We start from the raw sequence: 22,198 nt of genomic DNA, 5'->3' as shown, positions 1-22,198 counted from the left end.
TGTTTAGGTTCACACTGTTTAGGTTCACGATGTTTAGGTTCACGTTGTTTAGGTTCACGCTGTTTAGGTTCACGCTGTTTAGGTTCACACTGTTTAGGTTCACACTGTTTAGGTTCACGATGTTTAGGTTCACGATGTTTAGGTTCACTTTGTTTAGGTTCACGATGTTTAGGTTCACGTTGTTTAAGTTTACGCTGTTTAGGTTCACACTGTTTAGGTTCACACTGTTTAGGTTCACACTGTTTAGGTTCACACTGTTTAGGTTCACGTTGTTTAGGTTCACACTGTTTAGGTTCACACTGTTTAGGTTCACACTGTTTAGGTTCACTCTGTTTAGGTTCACTCTGTTTAGGTTCACACTGTTTAGGTTCACACTGTTTAGGTTCACACTGTTTAGGTTCACGCTGTTTAGGTTCACACTGTTTAGGTTCACACTGTTTAGGTTCACTCTGTTTCAAACATAATTTTTCAAACAATAAACTAAACTTTCTGACACATGCATCTTTCAACAATGTGATCCTCCTCACACAAAAACAAACACATATACAGGTTTAGTGAGCCATGGCCACTGCGAACACAAAGGACATTCATGCATGGGTGCATGAGTGACTGTGTGTCGGTGAAGATAAGGATATTTTTAGGTTAGACCCTGTTGCTATAGTATATCTCAATCAGCACCCTGGGGTGATGTCGTGCTAAAACTCCTCTACAACATTCCCACTCCGCCTCAAACACACAGCCCTGTATTCACCAAATAAATCCAATCAAATCAAATTGTATTAGTCGCGTACACATATTTAGCAGATGTTAATGCGTGTGTAGTGAAATGCTTGTGTTCCTAGCTCCAACAGTGCAGTAGTATCTAACAATACACAACAATAGACACAAATCTAAAAAAGTAAATGAATGGAATGAAGAAATATAGAAAAATAAGGACGAGCAATCTCGAGGTCCGGAGTATATATATATATGATGGGATGTCTGGACATTATGGACAGTATGTGGATAGAAAATATAGTATATATGTAGAATATGTAGGGCAGAATAGTATATGTACAGCAATAGTTAAATAGGATGGCCTTGACTAGAATACAGTATATACATATGAAGTGGGTAAAACATAATGTAAACATTATTAAAGTGACCAGCGTTCCATTATTAAAGTTACCAGCGTTCCATTATTAAAGTGACCAGTGTTAGATGTTTATGTACATAGGTGTCACGAACGTCGTCAGGGTGGAAAGGACAGGACCAAGGTGCAGCGTGGTGAGCGTACATTTTTCTTTATTTTTAAATGTTATAAATGTCGCCAACAAAACAAGAAACAACAAAAACAAACGTGAAGCTGACTAGGGTTATACAGGCCACTAACACAGACAACTACCCACAAACACCAAAGGAAAAAAGGCTGCCTAAGTATGATTCCCAATCAGAGACAATGATAGACAGCTGTCCCTGATTGAGAACCATACCCGGCCAAAACATAGAAACAGAAAACATAGAAATAAAGACACTAGAATGCCCACCCTAGTCTCACCCTGGCCTAACCAAAATAGAGAATAAAAGCTTCTCTATGGCCAGGGCGTTACAATAGGCAGCAGCCTATAAGGTGCAGGGTTGAGTTACCGGGTTGTAAACGGCTAGTGACAGTGACTAAAGTTCAGGACAGGGTACTGGGCGGAAGCCGGCTAGTGGTAACTATTTAACAGTCTGATGGCCTTGAGATAGAAGCTGTTTTTCAGTCTCTCGGTCCCAGCTTTGATGCACTCGTACTGACCTCGCCTTTTGGATGGTAGCAGGGTGAACAGGCCGTGGCTTGGGTGGCTGAGGTCCTTGGTTATCTTTTTGGCTCACATAATGACTGAACCATTCACATAATGACACTAGACTTTTACTGCTTTTAAACTAGTACTTAATTTTCACTGCTGTAAGTACAGTGCAATAATACTTAAAGAGCTTGTTGCACTGTATTCAGAGTAATAATTACCCAGTAATAAGGACACACTAATGTAAGGGTTGAATGTAAAGTGTTACCTAAAATTACATTATCTGTGCAGGTTTTTACATATAAAACATACACTTAACCTAATAACTTGAGCTGTGATAGTTGTGATTCTGAAAGCTAGGCAGACATGTTAACACTTATCAGGGTGGGAGAGCGAGATAAAGCATGTCAGACATTTCTGTTCCCAGAAAGTTCCAAGAACATTTGTTAGGTTGCAGAAAATGTTCTCATAACACAAAAGCTGTCCAGTCGTGCTGATGATTTGTCAAGAGATTATTGAATGTTTGTATTAAACATTTGCCTGATGTTGCAAGAATGTTCCCAGATCACATTTAGCCTGCTCTTTAAAGTTTCCCAGAATGTTTTAATAGGTTGTGAGAACAGTCTGGTGGAAACATTGTGGGGACATCACAAAAAATATGTGAACAAAACACAAGGACAGTCCAGTTGTGCAGATGATTACACAATGTGTCTTTTGGCGGGCAAAATCATTCACCTGATGTTACAACAATGTTCCCAGAACACATTTTTTTTAATGTTCTTTGAAAGTTCCTAGACATTTCTTTAGGTTGCGGGAACATTGTGGAGTTCACAAAATAAGTTCCCAAAACACTAAAACTGTCCAGTTGTGCTGACATTCAGATCATGTTTGCAACACGGTGAACAACACACTCCATTGATGTTGTAAGAATGTTGACAGAACAGACATTCTGAGTTCTTTAAAGGATCCCAGAATATTTAATTAGGTTGTGGGAACACATTACAAGAGATAAGTTCCCAAAACACAAAATCTGTCCAATTGTGATGACATTCTTATAGTGTTTGTATCAGGGTGCACAAAACATTACCTCAATATTCTTAGCATGTTATTCCTATGTTCCTTTCATCTTACTGTCAAGGAAGTTAGTTGTACAACAATCCATGTAGAAACACATATGGCAATTATTTACAAACATAGTTTGAACCTACTTTTTTAATTTTAATTTTTATCCCTTTTTCTCCCCAATTTAGTGGTATCCAATTGGAATTTACAGTCGTCTCATCGCTGCAACTCCCGTACAGACTCGGGAGAGGCGAAGGCCTAGAGCCATGCGTCCTCTGAAACACGACCCAACCAAGTCACACTGCCCACTTAACCCAAAAGCCAGCCACACCAATGTGTTAGAGGAAACACTGTACACCTGGTGACCATGTCAGTGTGCATGTGCCCGTCCCACCACGCCACGCCACAGGAGTCACTACAGCACAATGGGACAAGGACATCCCTGCCAGCCAAACCCTCCCCTAACCCGGACAACACTGGGCCAATTGTGCACCGCCCCATGGGTCTCCCGGTTGCAGCCGGCTGCAACAGAGCCTGTACTCGAACCAGGATCTCTAGCGGCACAGCTAGCACAGCCATGCAGTGCCTTAGACCACTGCACCACTCGGGAGGCCCCACTTTTAACCTACTTTGTTGATAGTCGCAAGCGGGGATAGAGCCTTGAAATGTTGGAGTGATATCCCTTGAGTTAGTCCACCGTGCCACGGGGATGGGATGCAACACAAAGCTGTTTACACCTTTACTCTGACTCCAGGATGTGATCTTTGTCTTTGCAAAAGAGAGAATAACTAAATCTAGAAAAATACATTCTCTCTATTATTTTGTACTCTACCAATCTTCTTTATATACTGTAAACTTGGGATGTATTGACTTGTATTTTACCTACAAACTTGGTAGAGTAAGAAATAATAAAATACACTTCTTTTTCTAGATTTATTTATCCTCTCTTTTGGATAACCACATCTGAGAAGTCAGAGTAAAAGCATAAACAGATAAATATGTGTGTTAGTTCCATCCCAGTGGACCAGTGGTTTCATTCCAAGGATAACACTCCAAAGCTCCCAGGTTTGATCTCCGCTTGTGGCTATCAACAAATACAGTGAAACTACTGTATGTTTGTACAATAAATGTCAAATAAATTGTCATGTGATTCCAAATAAGTGCCATATGTGTTTCTACATGGATTGTTGTACAACTAACTTCCTTGACAGTAAGATAACACACGGAAAAAGAAAACACCATGGACTGTTCAAAATGTCATTTTATCATTCTGGGAACATAGGAATAACATTCTAGAACATTGAGGGAATGTTTTGTGCACCCTGATTCAAACATTGTAAGAATGTCATCACAACTGGACAGATTTTGTGTTTTGGGAACGTATCTCTTGCAATGTCCCCACACTGTTCTTACAAACCTAATGATGTTTTGTGAACTTTCCTCATAACATAAAAAATATGCTCTGTTAATATTTTTGCAACATCAGAGGAATATTTTTTCAACCTTAATGCCAACATTGTATAGTCATCAACACAACTGGTCAGTTTTTATGTTTTGGAAACATATCTCTTGTGACGTCCCCGATATTCTGGGAACCTTTAAAGGACAGACAAAATGTGTTCTGGGAACGTTCTTGCAACATCAGCTGAATGTTTATATAACATTGTATGATCATCAGCACAACTGGATCGTTTTTGTGTTATTAGAACATTCGGAGCTACATAATGAATGTTTTGGGAACATTCACAGAACCAATTTTGATTTGCTGTGTGGTCAAATTAAGATCCTATACCTGGGTAGATGTCTCGGATGACATCTCCATTAACGTTAGCGCAACGTTCCAATAATGTTTTCTCCGAAAAAAATGTAATTGAAACCAGACATGATTGCTGAATAATGTTAAGAGAATGTTATTGGAACAATCATGTCATAACGTCACACTATAACTTTATGAGAGCATTGTGGGAATATTCCTTGCTTGTTGTTATCAGTCTTTTTAATAACATTTCAATCAACATTAGCAGAACGTTCCCGTAATGTTTCTCAGAACTATTTCTATTGTTCTGACATTTTGTTGCAGCAGTATGACCTAAAAACATTCCTAGTACATTGTGCTATTACATTACCTGAAAACCTACTGAGAAAGTATGAGGAATGTTCTGAGGCAGTTGCTCCAAATGCTGTGCAAAGCATTTTAGTGAATGTAAGTGAATGTAAGGAGAACATTCTGAAGATATTTAATTGAAAACATTTTCTGAAGACAAAACAACAACATTTTGTTATCAAAAACATTCTTTGAATGGTTTAGGATGTTATCATCCTAATGTTAGATAAAACCGTGACTGGAACTTAATGGGGATCTTAGCAAATATTCTGTGAATGTTTCCGTTTTGCTGTGATGTGTGTCACATTGAGCGAGAAAGAGAGAGAAAGAAAGAGGTGGGGAGAGAGAGAATGAGGAAGTAAAGTTCCAAAGTTACTTGCTGCTTAATGCTAACAGAGATCTGTGACAAGATAACAGAGAGAGACAGAGAGAGAGAGACAGAGACAGAGGGAGAGAGGTGGTGGCTGTGGTGTACCATATTGACATGGTACATTTGGGTGAGAAGGTGTTGCTGTCTGTTGACCGTCTTTGACAAGGTCAGCTGTCCGACCCCGCAAAATACTTTACTTTGTGAGTACTTATTTATTTTCACCTGTGTGTGTGTGTGCTTGTGGGCCTTTGCACGAATACTGTATATACTCCACGAATACTGTATATGCTTGTTTGCATTTTGAAACTCCTCACACTGTCATACACAATATCTACCATCTGCTAAGTGTTTATCTTCTCCTTTCTCTCCTTCAAGTTAGTAAGTGGTCTTTCTCTTCTCCTTTCTCTCTTTGCCTCTATCATCTCAGTGGCACACACAGCTGGGGTCACAACACACTAAGCACCACTGATCAAGGGTTAACCGTCAGTTGGGGGCTGCTGTGCACTGCTAAAATAGCTGCCAGTTTGATATCATTGTATACTAATCCCTTGTCACAGTATTGTACAACAACAAAAACGGCTTGATCTCAATTCCCAGACCACAATACACACAAAAAACAACACAACAAGAGCCTTTCAAAGGAGAGAGGGAGAAAGATAGTGTGTGTTTCAGTATTAAAGCCTTCAACACCTGTACAGTGAAAGTCATTATTGACCATATAACACGAACATAGCAGCTCTGTTCAGTACTTGCCCTCTGTCCTTGCCCTCTGTCCTGTGTGTTCAAGGCTGTCAATGAATAAACTGCAGAATGTAGAAACTTCCATTTCCACTTTTATTAACAACCCATTTGCCGTAGGCTATAGTCTAAGTCTTAGGCGGCAGGAGAAACCTGTTCATTGTTCTTAGAGTGAGTTTTCAGGTGTGGTCAAAACAACCTGTTCCTCTGTGCAAGCATACAGTGTGCGTGTGTGTGTGTGTGTGAGTGTGTGTTTGTACATTAGGATTACAGTATTTGCTCATGGGTTACCGGAAAGAAAAAGTTACATTTCAAAATATAATTTGAATTGTTTGAACAACGTGTAGGCCGCATCAAGTACAGAGTGAGCAGTAGAATTAGCACATGCATTTTTATGAGCACAGGCTTGTATCAAAATGCTTTTCAATCAACACCAGCCCATTTTGATTGGCTCAAATCAACGGGTCATTGATTGGCAGTGGCAGTGAGACCTCTCCAAACAGGTGAAAGTGTTTCAGAGAACACAGAATGGAACTAACATGAGGTCATACTTGAAATGGTAGAATAGAATATAAACGTTGTTAATGATATCAGTTATCAGATGTATTAAATGTAAATTAAAAGCCTGTGTATTTTTCTTTCTGCTATTTGACACTTACAGGATGTTGACAGATGGCCCTGCGTTATGCATTTGATTGGATTATAACAGTCAAGACGTTATCCCTGTGAATCACAAGGTAAGTCTTTTTTTTATATGAAATACTGTTTCATATTCAATATGTAACAAGCTATCTGTAGAAGCCATATACTGACTGAACATGTCATATCATGATATCCTTTGGGTGGTGGCCATTCTTGATACACACGGGAAACTGTTGAGTGTAAAAAACCCAGCTGCGTTACGGTTCTTGACACACTCAAACCGGTGTGCCTGCACCTACTACCATACCCCGTTCAAAAGCACTTAAATATTTTGTCTTGCCTATTTACCCTCTGAATGATACACATACACAATCCATGTCTCAATTGTCTCAAGGCTTAAAAATCCTTCTTTAACCTGTCTCCCCCTTCATCTACACTGATTGATGTGGATTTAAAAAGTGACATCAATAAGGGATCATATAGCTTCCCCTGGATTCACCTGGTCAGTCTATCTATGTCGGTTTTCTTTCGTTTCACTGTTTCTATTTCAATGTTTTACTTTTCTTAGAATGTTTCGCACACTTGTTGATAATTTGGTATTTAAGTGCAGTAAGTGATTAATTAATTAACAGTAATTAAGTAAGAGTAGCCTCTCAGAGAAAATGACTTTTCCTATCATCAGTAAGTGATGTATTTGATGGGGTCAGGGAGTTAATCATATAGTTGTCTCTGCTCTCTGCATTCATAATTACAGCTTTATTTGTTAAATTGTATCCCAGCTATCTTCAGTGTCAGAGTTATCTTATTTGTGCTATAATTCTGTCTGTCTGTCTGTCTGTCTGTCTGTCTGTCTGTCTGTCTGTCTGTCTGTCTGTCTGTCTGTCTGTCTGTCTGTCTGTCTGTCTGTCTGTCTGTCTGTCTGTCTGTCTGTATATACAAAGAGTCTGTCTGTCTGAATATACAAAGAGTTCAATCCTATACTGTAATAATATGTGTATACATGAACCCTCTTGAATTATCTTTCAATGAGTAAGTAGATGAATCCTCTCAGTGCACAAATGTGTGCTATGCTTTGTTTTGTCAACTTCTCTTTGATCACGTAACCATAAAAGTACAAATTGACACCATCAATCACAACTATACACAAAATAAACACTCCTTTCAGTAGATGAGCCAACACTTTTATTTCACCAAAGCACACTCGAAAGCATGTATGCACCCACAAACTCTCTCTCTTTCTCTCCACCTCTCTCACTCACTGTTTCCCCTTACAGCAGCAGTTGCCATGGCGCCGGTGGGAGAGGTCATGGGGTCATGGGCAGTGTCAGTGTCGAAATCATTCTCTCCAGAGGTCGTTGTTTTCTCTCTGCTCTTCCTCCTCCTCTCCATCATCCTCCTCACCCTCTGCACTATCTGTGGAAGGTCAGTGATAGATTCATTTGATAACATTCTTATTTTGTTCCATTATAGAAAGTATTTGACGCCTACAGATGTGGAATCTTAATTTGATCACCCTGTAGCAGGATAACTTTACTGCAATGCATGAAATGTAAAACGTGTAGTGTATTTGAGCTTAAAAAAGGCTTCTGAAGTTTGTAATTTTCACTTTGAAATTCCAGACTTGTTTTTCCCTTACGAAATATGTATAGACTCCTACAAACATGTAAATGAATTATAATCCATTTAATCATTTACAATTCCTATAGCAGCAGGATTTTTTTCCTGCTGTAGCAAACTGGCTCAAATTAAGATGCTACATATGTATGAGTACTGTACAAGACCCTATATGGCATGCTTACAGGAATGAGGTGTAGGTAAATGTATGAATGAAACGTGCATGGAGCTCAGTGCTCCAGGCTACAACTAATTCATCCCTCCATACAGTACACCACGGCCTCAGGTTAAAATTCCAACTCTTTCTGAGATTCTAGAAGACTTTGTCCCATCAACTGGGGCTAAGGAGAGAGTGGTTTTACATTTAAACCATGACTAGAAAAGTAATGTACCTGTTGTATATGTAGGAATACTAACAGTGGCCATGGATTACAAGCAACATCCGCATCGAGCTAAAGGCTAGAGCTGGCGCTTTCAAAAAGCGTGAGACTAATCCGGACGCTTATGAGAAATCCCGCTATGCCCTCAGACGAACCATCAAACAAGCAAAGCGTCAATACAGGATTAAGATTGAATCCTACTACACCTGCTCTGACGCTCTTCGGATGTGGCAGGGCTTGAAAACTATTACGGACTACAAAGGGAAACCCAGACGCGAGCTGCCCAGTGACGCGAGCCTACCAGATGAGCTAAATGCCTTTTATGCTGGCTTCGGGGCAAGCAACACTGAATCATACATGAGAGCACTAGCTGTTCTGGATGACTGTGTGACGCACTCGGTAGCCAATGTGAACAAAACCTTTAAACAGATCAACATTCACAAAGCCGCTGGGCCAGACAGATTACCAGGACGTGTACTTAAAGCATGCGCGGACCAATTGTCAAGTGTCTTCACTGCCATTTTCAACCTCTTCCTGACCGAGTCTGTAATACCTACATGTTTCAAGCAGACCACCATAGTCCCTGTGCCCAAGGAAACAAAGGTAACCTGCCTAAATTATTACCACCCCGTGGCACTCACGTCGGTAGCCATGAAGTGCTTTGAAAGGCTGATCATGGCTCACATCAACAGCATCCTCCCGGACACCCTAGACCCACTCCAATTCGCATACAGCCCCCAACAGATCCACAGATGACGCAATCTCAATCACACTCCACACTTCCCTTTTCCACCTGGACAAAAGGAACACGTATGTGAGAATGCTGTTCATTGACTACAGCTCAGCGTTCAACACCATAGTACCAACGAAGCTCATCACTAAGCTAAGGACTTTGGGACTAAATACCTCCCTATGCAACTGGACTTCATGACGGGCCGCCCCCAGGTGGAAAGAGTAGGCAACAACACGTCTGCCATGCTGATCCTTAACACGGGGCACCTCAGGGGTGTGTACTTAGTCCCCTCCTGTATTCCCTGTTCACCCACGACTGCGTGGCCAAACACGATTCCAACACCATCATTAAGTTTGCTGACAACACAACAGTGGTAGGCCTGATCACCGACAACGATGAGACGGCCTCTAGGGAGGAGGTCAGAGACCTGGCAGTGTGGTGCCAGGACAACAACCTCTCCCTCAATGTGAGCAAGACTAAGGAGCTGATCGTGGACTACAGGAAAAGGCGGGCCGAACAGGCTCCCATTTACATTGATGGGGCTGTAGTGGAGCGGGTCGAGAGTTTCAAGTTCCTTGGTGTCCACATCACCAACAAACTATCATGGTTCAAACACACCAAGACAGTCGTGAAGAGGTCACGACAAAACCTTTTCCCCCTCAGGAGACTGAAAAGATTAGAAATGGGTCCCCAGATCCTCAAAAGGTTCTACAGCTGCACCATCGAGAGCATCCTGACCGGTTGCATCACCGCCTGGTATGGCAACTGCTCGGCATCTGAACGTAAGGCGCTGCAGAGGGTAGTGCGAACGGCCCAGTACATCACTGGGGCCAAGCTTCTTGCCATTCAGGACCTATATAATAGGCGGTGTCAGAGGAAAGCCCATAAAATTGTCAGAGACTCCAGTCACCAAAGTTATAGACCTTTTTTTCTGGTACCGAACGGCAAGCGGATACTTGAGCGCCAAGTCTAGGACCAAAAGGCTCCTCAACAGCTTCTACCCCCAAGCCATAAGACTGCTGAACAATTCATAAAATCGTCAACGGACAATTTACATTGACTCCCCTCCCTTTTGTACACTGCTGCTACTCACTGTTTGTTTGTTACCTATGCATAGGTATGCATTGTTACTCACTTCGCCCCTACCTGCATGTACAGATTACCTTAACTAGCCTGTACCCCCGCACACTGACTTGGTACCGGTGCCCCATGTATATAGCCTCGTTATTGTTATTCTTATTGTGTTACTTTTTATTATTACTTTTTATTTTAGTCTACTTGGTAAATATTTTCTTCTTCTTGAACTGCACTGTTGGTTAAGGGCTTGTAAGTAAGCATTTCACGTAAAGTCTACACTTGCTGTATTCGGCGCATGTGACAAATAAAGTTTGATTTGATTTTGATTTGAGTGTACTTATGGATCATTATCAATGTATGCTTGATCAATGTCATGATACTCTACACCTGAGACATTGTCTTTGAATGTCGTATTGTCTTTTGTCTTGTAGATACATATTTTGGTTTATGATTGTCTCAAATGCACGCATGCGCACACACACACACACACACACACACACACACACACACACACACACACACACACACACACACACACACACACACACACACACACATTCCAGTCAGACAGAACGTTCAGGTTTGGTGGCTTCGGGAATTCCTGTGGTATGAGACATAGGACTCTCTCTTCCCCTCTCTCTACATTACGAAACGACACACTTCAAATAATGTACATAATGTATAGGCCGGCCCCACCGGTGAATCACTCAGATACTTCACTCTGTTTATCTTTCTTTTCCGAGCAACGGATGACTAGAAAAAGCTTAAACCAAGTTTATTCACCCACTGGGTGCTTCATCTACAGACACAAGTCACACAAGCATATACAGTACTTACGACTAGGAGTCCCCTCCTTGTATGTCCAAGATAAACACTCCTTTTCTGTTGTTTGGCAGAAACTCGGTCGGTGCCTCTTACTGGTATTGTCATGGCCCTGCCTAAGTCTAGGACCCTCTTGGGCGTGGAATTGTGTATGAGATAGGACTTTGATCAGATGGTCTTTGAGGTGGGACCCTATGGCCCCCTCCCAGCAGTGTCTTCTCTCTTCAACTGTTGACCTTAAAGGCTTCCCAGATGGCGCAGCGGCATAAGGCGTCACTACAGCCCTGGGTTCAATCCCAGGCTGTGTCACAGCCGGCTGTGACCGGGAGACCCATGAGGAGCGCACAATTGGCCCAGCGTCGACCGGGTTAGGGGAGGGTTTAGCCGGCCTGGATTTCCATGTCCCATTATGCTCTAGCGACTCCTTGTGGCAGCTGGATGGTGTTTCCTCCTACATATTGGTGGCTGGCTTCCGGGTTAAGTGAGCAGTGTGGCTTGGCAGGGTAGTGTTTTGGAGGACGCATGGCTCTTGACCTTCGTCTCTCCCGAGTCCGAGTTCAAGTAAAATAAATCAATGTAGACTACAGCAGAACAAAAATATGAGAATATATACAGTTGAAGTCGAAAGTTTGCGTACACCTTAGCCAAATACATTTAAACTCAGTTTTTCACAATTCCTGACATTTAATCCTTGTAAAAATTCCCTGTTTTAGGTCAGTTGGGATCCCCACTTTATTTTAAGAATGTGAAATGTCTCTCTATAATAGTAGAGAGAATGATTTATTTCAGCTTTTATTTATTTCATCACATTCCCAGTGGGTCAGAAGTTTACATACACTCAATTAGTATTTGGTAGCATTTCCTTTAAATTGTTTATCTTGGGTCAAATGTTTTGGGTAGCCTTCCACAAGCTTCCCACAAGAAGTTGGGTGAATTTTGGCCCATTCCTCCTGACAGAGCTGGTGTAACTGAGTCAGGTTTGTAGGCCTCCTTGCGTGCACACGCTTTTTCAGTTCTGCCCACAAATTTTCTATAGGATTGAGGTCAGGGCTTTGTGATGACCACTCCAATACCTTGACTTCGTTGTCCTTAAGCTATTTTGCCACAACTTTGGAAGTATGCTTGGGGTCATTGTCCATTTGGAAGACCAATTTGTGACTTCCTGACTGATGTCTTGAGATGTTGCTTCAATATATCCACATCATTTTCCTACCTCATGATGCCATCTATTTTGTGAAGTGCACCAGTCTCTCCTGCAGCAAAGCACCCCCACAACATGATGCTGCCACCCCCGTGCTTCACGGTTGGGATGGTGTTCTTTGGCTTGCAAGCGTCCCCCCTTTTTCCTCCAAACATAACGATGATCATTATGGCCAAACTGTTTTATTTTTGATTCCTCAGACCAGAGGACAATTCTCCAAAAAGTAAGATTTTTGTCCCCATGTGCATTTACAAACCGTAGTCTGGATTTTTTTATGGCGGTTTTGGAGCAATGGCTTCTTCCTTGTTGAGCAGCCTTTCAGGTTATGTCGATATAGGACACGTTTTACTGTGGATATAGATACTTTTGTACCTGTTTCCTCTAGCATCTTCACAAGGTCCTTTGCTGTTGTTCTGGGATTGATTTGCACTTTTCGCACCAAAGTACGTTCATCTCTAGGAGACAGAACGCATCTCCTTCCTGAGCGGTATGATGGCTGCATGGTCCCATGGTGTTTATACTTGCATACTATTGTTTGTACAGATAAACGTGGTACCTTCAGGCGTTTGGAAATTGCTCCCAAGGATGAACCAGACTTGTGGAAGTCAACAATTTTTTTCTGAGGTCTTGGCTGATTTCTTTTGATTTTCCCATGATGTCAAGCAAAGAAGCACTGAGGTTGAAGGTAGGCCTTGAAATACATCCACAGGTACACCTCCAATTGACTCAAATGATGTCAATTAACCTATCAGAAGCTTCTAAAGCCATGACATCATTTTCTGGAATTTTCCAAGCTGTTTAAAGGCAAAGTCAACTTAGTGTATGTAAACTTCTGACCCACTGGATTTGTGATAAAGTGAATTATAAGTGAAATAATCTGTCTGTCAACAATTGTTGGAAAAATTATTTGTGTCATGCACAAAGTAGATGTCCTAACCGACTTGCCAAAACTATAGTTTGTTAACAATACATTTGTGGAGTGGTTGAAAAACTAGTTTTAATGACTCCAACCTAAATGTATGTACATTTCCAACATCAACTCTAGGCCTCCTGCCAATCTGGTAATATGAAGCACATATTCAGATTACAAACTTGTTCTGTGCAGTGAAGGCAAAGGAACTAAAAAAAATCCTACCTTAGTTTTCAAAACTTCCCACAATGACTTTCCCCATGTCAAGTGCATTTAACTCCTGAGAGTCAACTTCTTGCTCAAAGCCATGAGCGGGCCTGTGACGTTTAGCCTTCTTCTAAGACTGTTCTGACTCTGGCTATAGTGCATCTTTTTTTTTCTTTTTTTTCTCTAAGGGTTCTCTTTTGCTAGTTTAAGTCCTCCAGTCATTTCTAGACCGACGCTCCCAACCTTTTTGCATGTTGTCCAGCCCACCTTTGACTTCTGCATGACAAGCCAGGGGTTATACGTTTGCTTGTTCTTGAACTGAAAACTGCACCTTCTCCGAGCACTTCATCGGTGTTTGATACACTGTCCCCCCCAGCTCCCCGTCTCCCTCTCCTGCTGAGTCTGACTCGCTAGTAGGCCTACTAGCTAGTGGAGGTGCCAGTGGTGATGCTGAACTGGCAGGATTAGCAGAACTGCTAGCTAAGGCATTGCCATCAGGAAAAGTTTGCCCCTCACTCCTCTCCTCCAGCACTGACAGTTCTCCGGCTCATTCTGGGTTCGATTCACCATTTTTCTCTGGATTTTTTTACTTGAAAAATGTCAAACTCAATTGCCTTTTCTTATAAATGTTTTATTTGACTTTCCCACCATTCAAATACAGTAGGTAGATGACTAGACTCGGCTATGTGATTATGTGGCTTTTTCTGGGTTCGATTCACCATCTTTCTCTGGATTTTTGGACTTGAAAAATGTCAAACTCGATTGCCTTTTCTTATAAAAAATGTATTTGGCTTTCCCACGACTCAAATTCAGTAGGGACATGACTAGACTAGGCAACTACCAAGACCTGTGTCAAGATCAGGTACTTACCCCACTGGCCCTCCCCATAACCTCTATGTACATATAATAGAGCAGGTCTGGAATCAGTGTGGCATGATAGGATGATTACAAAGAAGGATCACCGCGCTTCTACATGATGGTCTTTCTGGGGGGTGGGAGAAATAACGAGGGGGCAACTTGATTTAATACTGATCGCTTTTATTAGAATGTCTATAGTGTGAACAGTGACATAATTAATAAATCATGCCATGAGAGCTACCAGATCTGGGCAATAGGTGCCGGAACAAACAAAGTCAAATCTGAGAGGTGCCGGCAGGATCCGGCTCAAATTAAGCACTGGACAAGACTGTAACTACCAATTGGATATCACGAAATTGGGGAGAAAAAGGAGTAAAAATACAAATAAGAAACATAATAAAAAACTGTTGACCTTATCTCGAGTTGAGTTCCAGATCCCTCATTGTCCTGGTTCCGCCGCAACAGGCCTGCCTGTTGGAACTGAGACTAGACTGTTGCTCTTTGCCTCCTTCCTTAGAAATATTAATATTCAGCAATAACATGGTTGAACAGAATATTAACTTTGTCTCACTCAGTAACTTACTTACCATACACAAAGTTCCTATTCACCCTTCATTGACCCCAACATATACAAACGTGATGGCGCCGACGGAGATGACAGCATCTCAACTAGCTCTTAGGAAACTTTGCAGTATTTTGTTGTTAATGTACTATTTATTTTTAACATTATTAGCTCTGGAAATGTTTTGAGTCATTACATACAGCTGGGAAGAACTATTGGATATTTGAGCGGCGGTAACTCATTAGAACTAGCAGCATTACGACCAGGAATACGACTTCCCTGGAGCAGATACTTTGTTCACTCTCCCCAGAGCAATTGAACATATTCTAGAGGCCGATCCGAAAACATCGCCTGCGGAGGAGAGGCACTCAAGGCAGCCTGCTGGTTTGATTTAGGAGGCGCGCACACCACCCACCGCTTCCGAGTATATTACTCGCTAATGCAAGGATTTCTTTCCAGAGAGACATCGGGGCCTGTAACATACTTTGATTCACGGAAACATGGCTCTCTCGGGATACTCTGTCGGAGACGGTAAAGCCAACAGGATTCTCAGTACATTACGCAGACAGGAATAAATATCTCTCTGGAAAGCAGATGGGCGGAGGGGTGTGTTTCATGATTAACGACTCATGGTGTAATTATAGGAACATACAGGATCTCAAGTCATTTCGTGCACCCAATCATGAATACCTCACAATCAAATGCCGACCATATTATCTCCCAAGATAATTCTCCTCCGTCATTACCACGGACGTTTACATCCCTCCTCAAGCCGATACCATGACAGCCGTCAAAGAACTTCACTGGACTTTATGCAAACTGGAAACCACATGTCCTGAGGCTGCATTTATTGTAGCTGGGAATTTTAACAAAGCAATTTGAGGACTAGGCTGCCGAAGTTCTATCAACATATCGACTGTACTACTTGCCCTGCTAAGACTCTCGACCATAGCTATTCAAACTTCTGGAATGCTTACAAGGCCCTCCCCCGCCCTCCTTTCGGCAAATCTGACCACGACTCCATCTTGCTCCTCCCTTACTATAGGCAGGAACTCAAACAGGAAGTACCCGTGCTAAGAACTATTCAACGCTGGTCTGACCAATCGGAATCCACGCTTCAGGATTGTTTTGATCACGTGGACTGGGATATGTTCTGGGTAGCTTGCGAAAATAATCTAAACGCATACACGGATACGGTGACTGAGTTTATAAGGAAGTGTATAGGAGATGTAGTACCCACTGTGACTACTAAAACCTACCCTAACCAGAGACCGACGTCTTGCTTCCCGACAGGCTAAACAAATTCTTTGGAAGCTTTGAGGATAACACAATGCCACCAACGCGGCCCGCTACCAAGGACTGTGGGCTCTCCTTCTCTGTGGCCGACGTGAGTAAAACATTTAAACGTTTTAACCCTCACAAGACTACCGGCCCAGACGGCATTCCTAGCCGCGTTCTCAGAGCATGTGCAGACCAGCTGGCTGGTGTGTTTACGGGCATATTCAATCTTTTCCCTATCCCAGTCTGCTGTCCCCACATGCTTCAAGATGGCCACCATTGTTCCTGTACCCAAGAGGGTAACGGTAACTGAACTTAATGACTATCGCCCATAGCACTCACCTCTGTCATCATGAAGTGCTTTCAGAGACTAGACAAGGATCATATCACCTCTCCCTTACCTGCCACCCTAGACCCACTTTAGTTTGCTTACCGCCCCAATTGATCCACAGACGATGCAATCGCCATCACTCTGCACACTGCCCTATCCCATCAGGAAAAGACGAATATCTATGTAAAAATGCTGTTTATTGACTATAGCTCAGCATTCAACACCATAGTGCCCTCCAAGCTCATCATTAAGCTTGAGGCCCTGGGTCTGAACCCCGCCCTGTGCAACCTGGTCCTGGACTTCCTGACGGGCCGCCCCCAGGTGGTGAAGGCAGGAAACATCACCTCCACTCTGCTGATCCTCAACACTGGGGCCCCACAAGGGTGCGTACTCAGCCCCCTCCTGTACTCCCTGTTCACTCATGACTGTGTGGCCGAGCATGCCTCCAACTCAATCATCAAGTTTGCAGACGACACAACAGTAGTGGGCTTGATTACCAACAATGACAAGACAGCCTACAGGGAGGAGGTGAGGGCTCTGTGGTGCCTGGAAAACAACCTCTCACTCAACATCAACAAAACAAAGGAGATGATCGTGGACTTCAGGAAACAGCAGAGGGTGCAGTCTCTTATCTACATCGACGGGACCGCAGTGGAAAAGGTGGAAAGCTTCAAGTTCCTTGGCGTACACATCACTGACAAACTGGAATGGACCACCCACACAGACAGTGTGGTGAAGGCGCAACAGAGCCTATTCAACCTCAGGAGGCTAAAGAAATTTGGCTTGTCACCTAAAACCCTCACAAACTTTTACAGATGCACAATTGAAAGCATCCTGTCGGGCTGTATCACCACCTGGTATGGCAACTGCACCACCTGCAACCGCAAGGCTCTCCAGAGGGTGGTGCGTTCTGCCCAACGCATTACCAGGGACAAACTACCTGCCCTCCAGGACACCTACACCACCCAATGTCACAGGAAGGCCAAAAAGATCATCAAGGACATCAACCACCCGAGCCACTGCCTGTTCACCCCGATATCATCCAGAAGGCGAGGTCAATACAGGTGCATCAAAGCTGGGACCGAGAGACTGAAAAATAGCTTCTATCTCAAGGCCATCAGACTGTTAAACAGCCATAACTAGCACATTAGAGGCTGTTGCCTATAGGCATAGACTAGAAATCACTGGCCACTTTAAGGAATAGAACAGTAGTCACTTTAATAATGTTTACATATCTGGCATTACTCATCTCATATGTATATACTGTTTTCTATACTTCTATGGTATCTTAGTCACTTAATAATGTTTACATATCTTGCATTGCTCATCTCATGTGTATATACTGTATTCTATACTATTCTACTGTATCTTAGTCCATTCTGCTCTGACATCGCTCGTCCATATATGTATATAGTCTTAATTAATTAATTTGTGTGTATTGGGTATATGTTGTGTAATTTGTTAGATATTACTTGTTAGATATTACATCACTGTCAGAGCAAGAAGCGCAAATATTTCGCTATTCCCACCGTAACATCTGCTAATCACGTGTATGTGACCAATAAAATGTGATTTGTTTTGACATGTACATTTCTTATATGTGTAAAGTAATCAATAGGTTCTGGTATGGTAACATGAATAAGTATATTTCAAGCCAGAATCCAACACCTTCAAATAGTGATTTGATAGCGCCATAGTGCGAGTGCAAAAGTTCAAACACAGACTAATATATCATGAACACACCTTTAAATACAGGTCTGCTATCAGCAAATAATCACTTTATATACTGTTTATAGATACTGTTGCTGATATGGATTAGTTAATGGTGAACCACATTTATTGTTTGTGCACTTGATTCTAAAAGTAAATACTTTTTCATGCATTGTTGAATATTAGGGAGTGTACCAAATTCTTTGAAATTCTGTAAACATCAGTAGGTATCTGTTGTACTTGTTCGGATTCTCTAGTTTGCGCTGTGTTCCACAGGCAATCATTTGAGCTCCAGGACGGTGGTGGGGGGGTGGAGAGAACCCAGTCACAGCTGATGAGAGTGGTGAGAGACAAAACAAGCAACAACAATGACGACAGCTATGTCCTGACCAGGGTTACTCAGAAGTCAGTCAGAGAGGAGGTAGGGAGATACGGAGGAAGGGAGGAAGCAAGGAAGTTGTAGCAGGGATCAAAGGGTTGAAGAGAGAAGGGAGGGAGGGATGCAGTGGATGGAATCCTTTTGAGAGTACTTTGTCCTGAGACCAATGACAGCAAAATGATGAACCCAGTATACTGTGATGTCATTACCTGAGTGTTTTTGATTGACAGGTAAAGTTGGAGAACACCCTGGCCGCCAGGGAGAACCCCATGATCAATGACATCAGAAAAAACGAGAGAGGTGGGAAACCAAACTGTTACACCTCTGTGTTTATAGTTTCAGCCGTAAGCGAGGCTACCTCTAGATCTGCTTGAAGGGTTGTCTTACAGTGTGTGTTCTGTTTTCATCTCCTCCCTGGTTAGATTTCAGTCCCATACCTGAAGACAGTGTCCCAGAGCAGCTTCCTGCTGAGCAGGATGGCATCAGGATCAAACCCTGGAGGAGCCACAGGGTGGCGCCAGATCAGCAAGGTACTGCCTTCATCACTCTCTCTGTATCCCCCTACGCATTTCTCCCATGTGTCTTTCACACAAGTTTGGTGAGTAGTGGGTAAGTATTACAGGTGTGTTTTGATGTCCTGCAGGTGATTCTCTAGGTTCCTTGCAGATTGCCAACGGAACCCCTGTGGCCATGACGACTATATCTCCTTCCCCTCCCACCACCGTCGACATCGGTAGACTACCTCAAATCACCTATGTGCACTTCTCAAACGATCAACCAATCAATCAAATGTATTTATAAAGCCGTTTTTACATCAGCCGATGTCACAAAGTGCTGAACAGGAACCCAGCCTAAACCCCCAAACAGCAAGCAATGCAGGTGTAGAAGCACGGTGGCTAGGAAAAAAGGCAGGAACCTAGGAAGAAACCCAGAGAGGATCCAGGCTCTGAGGGGTGGCCAGTCCTCTTCTGGCTGTGCCGGGTGGAGATTATAACAGTACATGGCTAAGATGTTCAAACGTTCATAGATGACCAGCAGGGTCGAATAATAATAATCACAGGGGTTGTAGAGGGTGCAGCAGGTCAGCACCCCAGGAGTAAATGTCAGTTGGCTTTTTATAGCCGATCATTCAGAGTTAGAGACAGCAGGTGCGGTAGAGAAAGAGAGTCGAAAACAGCAGGTCCGGGACAAGGTAGCACATCCGGTGAACAGGTCAGGGTTCCATAGCCACAGGCAGAAACTAATGGGGCTCAATCTCTCTTTGACTAAGCTTCAGGTTAAGTGACTCTCCTCTATTATTTTCTTATTTTCTCATCTTGTAGGTGACCTGAGGGAGGTCCTGAACTTCACACCCGAGCTCCGCTCTATGCCAGCACCTATATCCGTGGTGGAAGATGACAGCATCCTCGAGTCCGTACCCCCACCTGTCTATTCAGGGGACACCATGGACACCCCCATCATGAATGTTCACCACACCCTGGTGCTGGATGCCCCCATCGTGGATTCCCTCAACATGGACAGCCTTGCATCTGTGGATGCCCCCATTGTGAACAGCCTTGAACCTGTCGATATCCCCATTGTGAATGACACTGACCCCCTCAATATCCCCATCGTGAACGACCTTGACCTACTGGAGACCCCTGCAGAATTCAGCTCCAACTTTATCGCTCAGCTTGAAGAAGAGGGTCAGGTGGAGGGTGAGGACCAGGGGCCTTCCCTGGGGGTCCGACCCCAGCACACCTATGAGATCTTTGGGGAGCTCACACCTGATGAACCCTCTGTGGAAGTGGACCTGACAACCCCAGGCTATCAAACCATAGCTGAACTGGTCCACGAATCAACCACACAGCCTAACGATGACACAACCATGGTCACAATGCCATCGGACCTGGCAAGCCCAGACTATGAGATCATAGCTGAACTGGTCCAGAAATTGAGCGCAACCACACTGCCTGACAATGAGCCAATAAAAACTACAGGCACAGACCCGGGGGAGGAGCTTGACCTGACAAGCCCTCTCTCATTGGTGGAGGAGGTAGAGGATGGTTTGAGTGACAGGGGGTGGAATCCAATGTACGCCAGGGTGAGCAGGAAGCTTAGTAAGTGCCCTACCCCACCCCCTGTGCCTCCGCCAGAGGACGAGGAAGAGGAGGAATCTTTACCTCCATTACCGGAAAGAAGTGGAGAGATGGAGGAATCGTAGAATATCCCTTCAGACTTTTAAAAAGCACTGCAAATGTGTGTTATGACTCAATGCTATTTGTATTTATATGCAGTGCATTCGGAAAGTATTCAGACCCCTTGACTTTTTCAACATTTTGTTACATTACAGCTTTATTCTAAAATGGATTAAATAGTTTTTTCCCCCTCCTCAATCTACACACAATACCCCATAATGACAAAGCAAAATCAGGTTTGTAGAAATGTTTGTAAATGTATTAAAAATAAAAAACAGATATCACAGTTACATAAGTCTTCAGACTCTTTACTTAGTACTTTGTTGAAGCACCTTTGGCAGTGATTACAGCCTCGAGTCTTCTTGGGTATGAAGCTACAAGCTTGGCGCACCTGTATTTGGGAAGTTCCTCCCATTCTTCTCTGCAGATCCTCTCAAGCTCTGTCAGGTTAGATTGGGAACATCGCTGCACAGCTATTTTCAGGTCTCTCCAGAGATGTTCAATCGGGTTCAAGTCCGGACTCTGGCTGGGCCACTCAAGGACATTCGGAGACTTGTCCCAAAGCCACACCTGCGTTGTCTTGGCTGTGTGCTTAGGGTCGTTGTCCTGTTGGAAGGTGAACCTTCGCCCCAGTCTGAGGACCTGAGCACTCTGGAGCAGGTTTTTTATCAAGGATCGTTATGTACTTTTCTCCGTTCATCATTCCCTCGATCCTGACTAGTCTCCCAGTCCCTGCAGCTGAAAAACATCCCCAAGGTATGATGCTACCAGCACCATGCTTCACCATAGGGATGGTGCCGGGTTTCCTCCAGATGTGACGCTTGGCATTCAGGCCAAAGAGCTCAATCTTGGTTTCATCAGACCAGAGAATCTTGTTTCTCATAGTCTGAGAGTCCTTTAGGTGCTTTTTGGCAAACTCCAAGTGGGCTGTCATGTGCCTTTTACTGAGGAGTGGCTTCCGTCTGGCCACTCTACCATAATGGCCTCATTGGTGATGTGCTGCAGAGATGGTTGTCCTTCTGGAAGGTTCTCCCATTTTCACAGAGGAACTATGGAACTCTGTCAGTGACCATCGGGTTCTTGGTCATCTCCCTGACCAAGGCCCTTCTCCCCGATTGTTCAGCTTGGCTGGGCGGCCAGCTCTAGGAAGAGTCTTGGTGGTTCCAAACTTCTTCCAATTAAGAATGATGGAGGCCACTGTGTTCTTAGGGACGTTCAATGGTGCAGAAATGTTTTGGTACCCTTCTCCAGATATGCCTCGACACAATCCTGTCTCG

General features: G+C 43.3%; 1 protein-coding gene and 1 long non-coding RNA gene across 11 annotated transcripts; one reads left to right on the top strand and one right to left on the bottom strand.

Annotated features, from left to right (window-relative positions):
• Positions 1 to 5,319: 5,319 nt before the first annotated feature.
• On the top strand, positions 5,320 to 21,102 carry LOC120060402. Of its 10 annotated transcripts, none has more exons than XM_039009702.1 (8): positions 5,320 to 5,502; positions 6,702 to 6,777; positions 7,960 to 8,104; positions 18,642 to 18,786; positions 18,975 to 19,044; positions 19,167 to 19,274; positions 19,388 to 19,477; positions 20,067 to 21,102. In XM_039009702.1, exons 3-8 carry the CDS (start codon positions 7,968 to 7,970, stop codon positions 20,945 to 20,947), a joined length of 1,431 nt encoding a protein of 476 aa, XP_038865630.1. In that variant the 5' UTR covers positions 5,320 to 5,502; positions 6,702 to 6,777; positions 7,960 to 7,967; the 3' UTR covers positions 20,948 to 21,102. The 10 variants fall into 10 exon arrangements, with proteins under 10 accessions (XP_038865630.1, XP_038865627.1, XP_038865637.1 ...); XM_039009699.1 differs by having other exon boundaries at positions 5,321 to 5,502; positions 7,957 to 8,104; XM_039009703.1 differs by lacking the exon at positions 5,320 to 5,502 and adding an exon at positions 6,525 to 6,599.
• LOC120060404 lies at positions 7,848 to 11,666 on the bottom strand. The gene is made up of 2 exons (XR_005478223.1): positions 11,324 to 11,666; positions 7,848 to 8,095 (listed from the first exon to the last, which is right to left on the bottom strand). It is a non-coding gene; the product is annotated as an uncharacterized LOC120060404 (long non-coding RNA).
• Positions 21,103 to 22,198: the final 1,096 nt, after the last annotated feature.

This window comes from Salvelinus namaycush, chromosome 15 (genome assembly GCF_016432855.1).
Source record: "Salvelinus namaycush isolate Seneca chromosome 15, SaNama_1.0, whole genome shotgun sequence".
Classification (NCBI taxonomy): domain Eukaryota; kingdom Metazoa; phylum Chordata; class Actinopteri; order Salmoniformes; family Salmonidae; genus Salvelinus; species Salvelinus namaycush.
This window is presented reverse-complemented; position numbering and strand designations above follow the sequence as displayed.